The sequence below is a fragment of the Molothrus aeneus genome, chromosome 3 (assembly GCF_037042795.1).
Source record: "Molothrus aeneus isolate 106 chromosome 3, BPBGC_Maene_1.0, whole genome shotgun sequence".
Taxonomy (NCBI): Eukaryota; Metazoa; Chordata; class Aves; order Passeriformes; family Icteridae; genus Molothrus; species Molothrus aeneus.
The window spans coordinates 75,749,890-75,762,397 of record NC_089648.1 but is presented as its reverse complement, the minus strand read 5'-3'; the positions used below and the strand labels follow the sequence as shown (position 1 = coordinate 75,762,397).

General features: G+C 37.1%; 1 protein-coding gene across 1 annotated transcript in view; it reads right to left on the bottom strand.

Moving 5' to 3' along the window:
* The window catches only part of NBAS (NBAS subunit of NRZ tethering complex), a 161,429-nt gene that overhangs the window by 10,403 nt on the left and 138,518 nt on the right, over nt 1-12,508 (bottom strand). The window contains exons 49-50 of the mRNA XM_066547200.1: nt 10,141-10,280; nt 4,916-5,060 (exon numbers count right to left, since the gene is read on the bottom strand). Of these exons, the coding sequence (XP_066403297.1) occupies nt 4,916-5,060; nt 10,141-10,280 (285 nt within the window). The remainder of the gene's footprint in view (nt 1-4,915; nt 5,061-10,140; nt 10,281-12,508) is intronic.

Below are 12,508 nucleotides of genomic sequence, written 5' to 3'. Positions count from 1 at the left end.
AACAATTTAATGACCAAGATGATTCACACATTTAGTAGCATAGTTTCAGCAGCCGTGAGCCTAAAAGCCTAATTATTATTTGAAGATGAGGAGACATTAAATACTCCAAATATAATGTACTGCACAGATACATGGCTTTGCTTGGGACAGGGAGCTCTCTGGCTGTACTTGCTCAGTCTTTTCCAAATTTACACCTTCAAGAAAAACAGCCTAGAAGGATAGATTCCATCACAGTAAGCTCTGAGTCACTTAGCAAGCCTTGTTCTCTTATTCAGACTTGCTCCTTTAAACGCATATTCAGTACTGCTACTGATTGTTGATGCTTAGAATCACACAGTATACTGAGTTGGAAGGGACTCACAAACATCATCAAAGTCCAGCTCCTGGCCCTGCACAGGACCATCCTCCAGAGTCACAGCACATGCCTGAGAGCATTGTCCAAATGCTTCATAAACTCTGTCAATCTTGGTGCTGTCACCACTTCCCTGGGGAGCCTGTTCCAGTGCCCAACACTCCTTGGGAAAGAACTTTTTCCTAATATCCAACCTAAATCCCCTGACAAAACTTCAGGCCATTCCCTCAGGTCCTGTCCCTGTCACCAGGGAGCAGAGATCAGTGCCTGCCCCTCCTCTTCCCCTCCCAAGGAAGCTGTAACTGCAGTGAGCTCTGCCCTCAGTCTCCTCCAGGCTGGACAGACCAAGTGACCTCAGTCACTCCTGACACAGCTTCCCCTCCAGGCTCCTCACCATCCTCATGGCCCTCCCTTGGACTCTCTCTAATACATTAATGTCTTGTATTGTGGCACCCAAAACTGCCCCAGTGCAGAGCAGAGCAGAGCAGGACAATCCCCTCCCTTGCCCAGCTGGCCATGCTGTCCCTGATGCCCCCAAGACAGGATTGGCCCTCCTGGCTGCCAGGACACTGCTGGCTCAGTTTGAACTTGCCATCAACCAGGACCCCCAGGGCCCTTTCTGTGGCACTGCTGTCCAGCCTCTCATTGCCCAGTTGGTAAACCCAGGTTTGCCCCATCCCAGGTGCAGAATCCAGCACTTTCCCTTGTTAAACTCCACACTGTTGGTGATTGCCCATCCCTGTGATTTGTCCAGGTCTCTGCAGGGCCTCTCTATCCTTGAGGAAGTCAACAGCTCCTCCCAATTTCGTGGAATGGGCATGATTGTTGTGAATGATATGATGTGGATCAAGGAATAAGAAGACTAAATAAATACATTAAGCTTTGTCTGAGCATTCATATGCTTATTAAACTCATGGTAATTTCATATTCCACTGGATTGTTTTGAGCTGCATACCTGCCATTCTAGCAAACTTACTGAATGAAAAGTCATGGATTCACTCTACACTTCTTTTCTTGAAAATATGTATTCACACCAATATTCAGAAAAATAAATTCTGAGAGTCATAAAATACATCTGAGCAAAACAGCAATTTTATCATGCTTGGTAACACTTCCCTCTCAAAATCAGCTGGACAAGTAGAATAACTTTCTGCCTGATGGTAGCATGTCTAGCAGACATACTCAGTCTTAACTACCATACACAAGTACAGAAGAAGCCATAATCTCTTCTGAAGAAGAAAGACACATTCTAACAACTGCATTTCTTTTTCCACAGGAAGGGACTGGACAGCTTGCCAGCCATGGAAGACTGTCCAAGTATCAACTTGTATCACTGTCACTAATGACTACAGGGCTCCTCTGGACAGGAATTGAAAACCCAAGCCCAGGAAGGAAGGCATCACCCACAGCACTTCTTGGAGCAACATAAGTGGGTTTCTGTTCTGCAGTGAGCACTTGAAAGTGTTCAAATATCTGCTGCCTGCCATGAGAGGCACTGCTTAGAGGGGGTTTGATGTTATCTGTGAAAAGGTCAAGGGAAGCCCAATTCAAAATCTGAATTACCATGATTTAGCTGAAACTTTTGTATGACAACTTTTGTCCTCTCTAGTTATGCAGCTATCAGTGGCTCACTGTGACAGGCAAGGCAAATAACCCATATGTCATTGGAGTCTGTTTTGGGTCCAGTATTATTCAGTATTTTCATGGATGGCTTGAAGGGCCAGATAATGAGTACAAACAGCATTATGTCTGGAGAGGCTAAAAACAGACTCAAAAGCACCATTTAAATTCAACATTATCTGAAGAAAATTAGCAGACATAACTGTGGACAAAATCACACTATCTAAAATCATATATAAACCCCAGGAAAAACTAGTTACAAAAATTAGAAAAAAAGGAGACCAACTGTCTGCTGTAATATTACAGGAGATAAGTATCTCAGCCTCTAGGACCCCAAGGTGATTACAGATAAGGGACTAGATGCATTCTCCCATGTTAACTGACACATGACCCATAGGCTGAGAGAAGAACATGAGATATTCAGAGGAGTCACATTTTTAACAATTACGTAGTGGAGAAGGATTTATCCCTTTCTAAAGAGATTAATCAGGCAGTGCAGATGTTGGACAGTCCAAGCATGTGTCTTCCAGGCAAATAAAACAATGCTTTCTTCCACTAAAAGGAATGGAGGTATCTATCCATTGAATAATGCAAATTAAAACCCTAAACAAACAAACAACCCCACAAAATACCACCCTGCAAAGCAAACACAGAACAATTAAAGCTATGTAACTATCCAAAAGACATTTAAGAAGTACTTGGCTTAAAAAGCTAGATAGACCAGTAGGAATGGAATGAAATAAGTGGAATGAAAAAAAAAGAGTTAAATCCTTCATGACTATATCCAAAGATGGTTTTTCTAACTTCTAGACCACAAGAATTGAAGTTATATGTGTTTTCCATTACAATCTTTGAACTTGAAATAAGTGGAATGAAAAAAAAAGAGTTAAATCCTTCATGACTATATCCAAAGATGGTTTTTCTAACTTCTAGACCACAAGAATTGAAGTTATATGTGTTTTCCATTACAATCTTTGAACTTGGCAAGGTTGTAATGGGGGAGAATTGAATGGCATATGTTTTTCATGATAATTAACTGGTTTCAGTTTTTAAAATTCCATCATTCCAGATTTGTCATCTTAATCAGTCTATATACTGAAATGTCAAATCATCTAAACAGGTTGTCAGTGATCACATTTTCACCTTATTCAGCCACATAACTGCAAATCTGTCATTTGAGTGCCTAAGTACTGTAGCCATACAGACAAATAAATTACTTAAATTCAAACATGCCATTCCTCCTCTTCCCAAGCAGTGACTTACAGGAATACAGCCTATGTTTGTAGGTAACCGTACAACTACACATTTTATTGCGACTCCTTGTCACTGCACAGCATTCTAGCCATAAAAAGATATTTTACATCAGCAAGGCTGTTTAAATCTTGATGAGTGGAATAACTTCTGATCTGTACCTGTATAGTCATACCTACATGGTGAGCTCTTTCAACATCCTGTAATATTAAAAAAAAACCCAAAAAAAACCAAGAAAGGCATCTCCAACCAAAGCTGTATACCAACACCAAAACTCTGTTTAAACGGTGACTTGCCATGGAGATCATGGAGAAGTTTACTCAACTAAGAGAAATGCAAACCATGACCCTTCTTGAGCAGAACTCTTGGTGAACTGACTGCTGTATAAAAATGACACTCACAGGGATTTTTCTCGCTTGGTCACTGAGGTGAGGCAGAACATTCTACTTTGACAAAGTTCAGCTACTCCTATGCACACTAAGGTTGTGAGTTTACAAGCTATAATGCATCATTTCAGCACCTACAAAGAAAAGTTACATATAATAATTATACCAGTCCCAGGAACCTGCCTTCCACCAAAGAGTTTTGGTGGGATTAATAAATTAGTAAATGTACTTATCATTTCAGTTTACTGCCACCTTCTGGAATCACGTTTTACAAAGATTTCTGAACTTGATTCAGATGAGTGTGTCAGATTAGGGAAGAAAAACCAAACAACAAACAAAAACCCACACACCCACCTGTCTGTATTTTAAACAGAATGTGTTGTTTTTATTCTGCTTTTCTTCCTAACATCAGCTGTTTTCTATTACAGACAGTGACTGCATAAAGATAATTATATGAGATTAATCAGCCTATTAAAAATATGCACGACTACTCTGAAATTGTGTGAAGTTTATTAAGAACTTCTCCAGTCTGTCTTCATTAATATACAGTGTTTACATACAAAACACTTCAATAATTTTATACTTAGGAGATGTTTGTATTGAAGTATGCATACATACTTAGGGAAGGCAAGTTAGAATATCATAGTTACTACTTAGTAATTACTTGTATATTGAGGTTTTTTTCAATCACCATGTTTTTCAGGGGTTCCTCACTAAATCTTTAAGGATTTATTGGTAAAAGAATTACTGATAATTCAAGTAACAATTTTTGCAACACTGATTTAAATGATAATAGATTATTAAAGCCTTTCTATAAATACATTACAGAATAATTTATACTGCCACAGACTTACAAAGATCAGCTAATCCAACCAGCCTCCAACTTGAAGCAAGTCCAATAATATTAAACTGCCCATGATCCAGTCAAGACCTAAATACCTACAAAGGTAGATTCTCCCTGTCTCTTCTTGGCATCCACCCATTCTAATATTTCACTACTTTAAAGATTAAAAATGTTGTCCTTGGGTGCAATGAGAGTTTTTGATAATGTAACATGTCTCTATTGCCTCTTGTCCTATAACTGAGCATGTCTGAAAAGAGACTGACTAATTCCTCTCCTTGTTTCCTCATTTGACAACTTAAACACATGGTCTCCCATAGTCATCTCTTCTCAAGACAGACTGAATCCAGTTCTCAGCCTCTCTGTTAGCTCTCCATTGGACTTGATCCAGTACAGCAACATCTTATCTGTAGCTGGGACCTTGAAACAGGACTCATAAACATGATACCCAAAGTTAAAACTTACCTTGACGGGGAGCATATGCTTTGTCTCATACAAAGAACGGCAAATTTTCAAAATTTCATTTCCTGTCTTCTCCTTTTCCTCAGGTGGGCACTTCTGCAGCATAAAAGTCCCCAGTTTCACCCAGGGATTATCATCTGTGCATGATCTGCCCAGTAAAAAAAGAGATGTATATAGAATATAAATATACATATAGCATTTTCTGTAGGTTGTTTCTCATGTGACTTAAAAGCACAACTTCATGAAAGAAAGATGTAAGTTTTGAGACAAGTCACTGTCCATAATGCCATCACTCTTTCAATAAAACAAAGAAATTTAAATTACATGGAATTATGAAATGCTTATTGCAAACCCTGAGGAATTAGACACCAGATAAAGACTGATCAAATTGGAATAGCACAGGATCTCCTCCTGGCTTTACACCAGCTGATTTCCCAAGCAGAGTGGTATCAAGGGAGGGGTGACAGGAATCCAGCATTCCTAATTTTGTTTGTTTTGATCACATTCTAACAGCTTCTGTTTCTCAGTATCTGTCTCTTGCTTCTGAGAGGAAAATATTCAGCCAGATTCACATTTTAATTTTCAGGTCCAATGAGTATAGACAAAAATAAACTTTTCTCCACAGCCCATCCAAAAAGGGTCAGGAAGTGAAGTTACTTGCATCTGAACTCTGCTAGTAGATATGGATACAGTTACATTTGTTTTACATATTTATTTATTTAAAATGTTCTTTTAATTCCTCACAGAACCTCATGCTATGTCACCATTACAGAATCAGACATAAACAGATGGCAGACAGTAGATACAAGTAAATTTCATCATGCAGGATAGCAAACACAGTGCTTACTGTGAAGTTTTTTTTCTGTTGCTGTAACATTTTTACATTTTTTTCACCTATAGTCATTATTTGGTAGATCATGGAGATATTTTGGATACTTTAGTTAGGAACAGGTGTACTGGCTAGGAGTGGATGTAGTGACAGAAATGGGTAACAGACCACTTTTAGCTGATAGCACAAAGCACAACACTGGAACACACCTACACTGCCGTTTTTCTAATGTAAATTAAGTTGATGCACTTCAGTTCCCACCTACAGTGGGCTAAAAGCATGCACAATTACAGCTTCTATAATGATTGTATTAAGCCACAATAACACAAACTCTATGTCATCTGTGCATAAACTTAAGAAGGTACAAGAACCATTTTAAAAATCACCCCATCAATTTTTCTGGTCAGTAATCAGCATCCCAAAGACACAGTAAACCTTCTACTTTAGCTTAAAAAAAAAAAAAAAAAAAACAAGAACAAAAAAACGAACTCACAGCAGGACCAAAAGTGCCAATTTAGTATTATAATTTAGTGAAAATTAAGATACTCATTTAGTACATGTGACAAGAAGCAGTAAAGTGCTGTCAAAGTGCTGCTTTTCAAAGTTATTATTTTGCAGCAATTGTTAAAGCAACACATTAATATAATTGTAAATGGAGTCTGTTAAGAGAGTCTGTTGGATTGACATACCAAGTGTCTGACAGCTCTGGGGAGGACAACCACCAATATCTACTGTTTCATACATAAAAGCTCTCTCCTGCTCATCGTCCACTTCCAAAAGTACACACTGTGAACAAGTAAAGGCGGCCCCATACACAGCTGTCATTACAGCCCAAAACGAAAACCAGACAGAGAAGCTAGGAGTGGGAAACTCTGAATGCAAATTAAATAGAAGTCATTGTCTTTCTTCCTTTTGACAACTTAATTGAGCCTTTCCATCAGCCACAGTCACTGTGCACAGAGCTGTCAGAAGTCTGGCTGGGAACAGCAGAGCTCCTCCTCTCCGCTCCTTTCAACGTGAAGGGTTGAAACCCTAGATGCCAGATTATTCAGCAAACACAACATGAGGCACTGAATCTGTGAATCCCCAGTCATGGCAGAAGAAGAAAAAAATCCCTGAAACTCCATCTTTGCCACTGGTTAAAGGGATAGCTCCTGCTCTGTGATCCATTTCTTACTTAGAGGCCCAGAGTCAAAATCAATTTCCATTTCTATAGCTGCTGCCCCTGGAGCTCATTAAGAAAATCTCCTGGAATTTTCCATTAGAAGAAGGAAACAGAAATCACACTATAAAACACAAAAATAAATGGAAAGATGCAAGGCCATGAAGACCTGCCATATGCAAATTTATTTAAGTAAATTATCAGATTATATAGTTTACATACATAATGCTTTACTCATCACAATTCCTTATAACTCCTGTGCCCTATTAACAACTATCTGCTATCTCTAATTAAACCAAAATTAAGTTACCAAAATCTGATACCAATAGGAAAAATTCAGTTTTCTTCTCTCCTGAATTTTACTTTAGTAACTGTGATTGTAAAAAAAAATATTTCTCATCATGAAAAATGCAATGACTTCAAAACCACAGCAGAAACACCTTACATTTTTTCCCAACACCAAAAGAGGAAAAACCAGGATTAAGACTAAAGAAGTGAACTAAAGTACTGAATCTCTAACACTGGGGTTATTTCAGTTCCAAAACACCTTATCAATATTTATAATAAATATAAAAAATGCCTTTTGAATGTACGCAGCAAGTTCCAAAGGACTGCAGAGCTTCAGGTACTGTCAATAATTTTTTTTTAAGAAACACCTTTATGAAATGTTTAAAATGACATCTGACTATGAGCCATCTGGGTGGAGAAGCATGCATGCATAACAAGGGTATGAAAATAAAATTTTAAGAAGCGTACAGCTTTGAGTGCTGACTGAAACAACCAAGCTACCTCTCTGTTTTCTCACAGTAAACACAGCATATTATGACAAGAAGAGAATCATACTTGTGATACTAAGTATTATTTTACCTGGAGTGTTTCAGAAAACAAGAACTCAAAAAACCATTAAGTATGGACTTACTAAGAGGTTACAAAAAAAACCTCTTAGTAAGAGGTTACAAAAAAAAACAAAAAAAAAAATAGAGGTTACAAAAATTAAAAGCCTACCAAAAACTCCCTCAAACCTTAGTTCTTTTATTTCTCCTTCCCTTTAAACCTTTTACAGAATGTAAATTGTGTTTTCCAGCTTTATATTCAATTCTAAGTATTAGATATTTACTGCTACATTGAAAACCTAAATTCTAAATATTCACATGACTCACACTTAAATTCCCCAGTTCCTGTAAGGATTGTTACATTGGCTGGAAACAATAAGCAATAATGACCCTCCTCCTGAAGGAGAGGAGGAAAAAAAGAGTAAAGAGTAAACAAAAATGTTAATACATATAATTTTAACTTCTTGATGCTTTCCTCTTTGCTCAAAAATTTGTTAATACAACTTGCTTTAAAATGAAATTGTTGAAAATACTGCTAAGAAAACAGTTCCTGTTCTTTACGCCCAACCATCCTAAAGATAGGCTTTTCAGGAGCACATGCACACAAACATCCATAAACCCCATGGCTGCTAAGCATAGCTGAATGCTATTAATGTGGAATTATGGAACAGGGGAGAAGAGGGAAGAACTGTGACTGTGTAATTGCCTAGGAGCCATAATAACTCCTTTAGACTCTAAAAGAGTTATGATACAGGTGACCTAAATATTTGCAGAAATTTTCACTTCCAAGATTGATGAAGTCGAAGAGGTATTCCCCACTCTGAAATTTGATCCACAGTTAGTTGTGACTACACCTTTTATTTCTTTCTTTCTGGTCTTCACTGTAGGAAGTCAGACTGAAGGAACATAACACCAAGAGGAAGATATTATAATGTATTTTTTTTTATGTACTCTGTAACAGAACAGTAGCCAAGAACTGCCCATATACAAGAAGGGCTCTCCTTTCACAAACTCTTTCGTCTTTCTGTTCAACACAAAGAAAACAGATTTTGCTAATTGCAGCAGTATTTCACTTGACCTTTTGTTCTTTAAGTTTTAGATTTTTGTTAAAGGTATTATGTAGATTATAAAAAAAATGACAGTTCCCACACACCGAGGCATCCAATTTGCAATTACAATCAAAACTGAAACTTAAAATGGAAGTTGAAATATGAATTTGTGACAGATCCCACAGCAGTCCTTGTAATTCTTAATGTACTGAAAACAATTTTTGGCTTGTAAAATTGTCACTAAAGAATTTAGGTTATTCCTTATCCAGAAATTCCAAACAAAGTGCAAGCTTGAATGTTAAAAACTTTTACAGGTTACCTTGTAACCCACCAGTTCTCTACACAAACATAAGATAGTTACTCTTCAGAAAAAGATAGCCTTAACTTTTCTGAAAAATCAATGCACATAAACACTTTGCGTGTGGATGTAGTCCCCAAGTTAAAATAGGTTGTAATCAATACCCCTAAGTAATCCAAAATAAATACCACTTAATAACTCTAACCTAACTACTACTGTGAGACATGGCTAGCCAAAATATTTATTAATATTACTTCTCTCTGAAAGATGCATGATCCTTGCCTCTCCACATGAGTTTATTTGAATACTTATATCTTAGGAGTCATTAGTTAAAAAATTAGTTTAAAAATTTAGCTGCTGTATTCTATACATTCAAATTTATTTAGAAAGTCACAAAAAAAACCCCAAAGAACTGATAAAATATTTTATTGCCTATAGTCTGGATGTTCCAAATTACTACTTCCAGTTAATATCCAATTTATGGGTGTAATTCTGAAGTCTTATAATTACTTTAATCTTTAATTGGTTTGGATGCTTTATTCAGAGACAGAAATAACAGGTAGTGGTCTAGACAAGAGAAGTGCCATTTCATGGTACCATTACCCTTGCAGGCCTCCTGCAGACTGTCTGCCACATCCATCTGAACATCATCACCTTTCAGAGGCCTTTCTGCAAAGTGTAACTTTGAATATAAAGAACAGTCAGAACTTTCTGTTCTTTTCTAATGGACTCTGTTTATACTGCTAAAAACAAGAGCAAAACACGTAGCTTGAAATTATAAGTAGACAGAACACTGTCTTGTGCTACAGTTCAGGCAATAAAATGGTTTTCTGCCTTCCTTCATCACAGAGACTACATATGTGTATATATAGGTTTTACAAGAAACTGATTGATTCAACTCTGCTTTAAATAAACCATTTATTCTTCCCACTATGACCCTTTCCAAAGGATGCACTCCTACCAGCCACTGACTATTCAGCTACTGGACTGAAAACGACATGATATCAAGCTAGACTTTGAACTCTTTTCTTACATGGCTGTTTGAAGAAACACTCACCCATTGCTCCTGTCCATTGGTGGCCAAGCCTGAAGCAGCAGGACCAAGTGCTGAAACTCAGACAGACTCTGACTGGACTCCAGAAGTCCCAGGAAGAGATGGTATCTTTTTTCTTCATTTTCAATATCTGTTATCTCTACCTGAAAGAGGCAAAAAACAAACAAACAAACTAAACCAGATTATTCTTTTACCCCCAGAAATCAATGATTCAAAAGCAATTGACAAATTATCTGTGAAGAACATCACTGCTTCAAAATGCAGGAAACACAGTGAACATAATTTTCCCAGAAACCCATTTTCTTATCTCTCATTTTCAACTACATGCAAATAAAATGCGAGAACACAGAAGCTGTGGAATGACTTAGGTGGACATTCCTAGAACAATGTAATCTCACACAAGTACATTCTTTGATTAGTTCAGAGGATCAGATCTGTGTCTTCTTCAAACAAACAAAAATTCCCTAAATTTCTTTTTCACAATGTACAGACATACACACACACATTTTCAAAGAACAGCTATGTCCAGTGCTTTCCTAATATGTACTACTCTCCCTCATCCATGAAAATTCAATAGTTTGATCTGAATTTACAGCACCTCATCTTTTCTCACCTAGAAAAGAGCCTTGAAAGATGCTTCTCAATTAATCTCCCCTGCAAAGAACACTTGCTAACAATACAGTATTTCTCTGCACAGGTGTTTGAACCTAAGGGAAAATAAACCCACTGCCCTATCAGCTCCCAGACAATTCTGTCTTGGGACAAGTGCCTATCTCTGTTGCAAACCTGCAGCTTTTGCCTGGACTTGAATTCACTCCAGTTGATGACAGGTTCTTTTAAATGTAATTACTGCCTGCAGTTTCACGGTAAAAATGTGCAGGTTAAAAGGTCTGACTGTCAAAGGAAGGTTGTTGTAAATGAGAAGCAACTTGCTACTAAATAACTGCTGTTTAAAAGTTTGGATATCACACCAGGAGGGCTCTCACAAATGGAATAACAATTCGCTGCCTACCTGACAGACACAAGTTTTTAGAGTTTAACAATTATTTGTTACAATAACAAAGTAGCTCCCTCTGTATGATTAACACATTTTTACGCTGAACTTTTCTTCCAGAGTCCAGAAACTTCCAGAATATCAAACACTTCAGTTTCATCTTATAATTCTGCTGAAGATACACAGCATTAAATGTTAACTTTTCTGTTTCAGCCCAAGTAGTTCTAAGACTTCAAACATGGACAAAGTCTTCCTTAGTTCTACAGCTACTCTGAAAGATTAAAGATCGCATCCCAATCTCTTCAAAGTGGCTCTGATACATCAAGGGCAAATTTTCAAAAGAGGCTGGAAAACAAACATTACTGATGCATTTATTGAGTTGCCTACATAATCTGGGACTTTAAAATATTTAGTGTTGAAAAACTGTTTGCTTCTGTCTCCAGAGTATATCTGAAAGCACCATACATTTCAGATAGTGAAAAATGTTCCCTAGATCTGTCCACTTGAAATATTTTTCTTTACTGCAAATGTCACATAGCAGACATCAGTTACCCACTTGTAATATATATACTTGATAATGTATAGTATTATAATACTAGATATTGAAATGGCAAAGTTGAGAAGAGAAAGGAAATAAACAAAGGAAAAAAGAGACAGAAGATGTTAACCTCTAAGGCTCCAAAATATTTACCATTTTAGCAAGTTAAGTACTGGCTAGACAACAGAAGCTCTCACACTGCTTACCCATCCCCAAACCTCCTTCTCAGAAAACTAGCTCTTTATGTACTGAAACCAAGTACATACCATTCTGGATGGCCCACTGAGTACATTTTACTATATCTTCACAAACAGCACATTACTTCAAAACACAGACTAAATTTTAAGATCTTTCTAATGATAATCATAAAAATGGCAATAAATGGTAAAGACAGTATGAATACATGAGAAAAGCTATCACAGAAAGCCCCTACTAGTAGCAGAGAGCAGATCAGACATCCTACTCAACATGAACTGAATTCCAGGAATTCTGCCTAATAATGCATCTTTACAGATTTTGGTTTGCATTTTTTATGAGCTTAATTCATCTAGCACCATTATTTTGTGTTTTGGACAGCTAGATCCTTGCAACATGATTGCTCATGACAGAACACATGTTAATTCAATTGAAGTCAATCAGAAGAATTACCTTTCTATTCTCAAATAAGAGAGCATTTCTGCAGCATTTCTCTCTACAATGGCATTTTTTCAAGTCACCTATGTTTCTCAATAAGAGTAATAAAAATTAAGTGAACTTTCTATGGCGTTAATGATTTGTGTTTTTTAAGAAGACTAGAGAAAATTCACTCTTTTTATGACATTTTAGATGCATGTCACTTC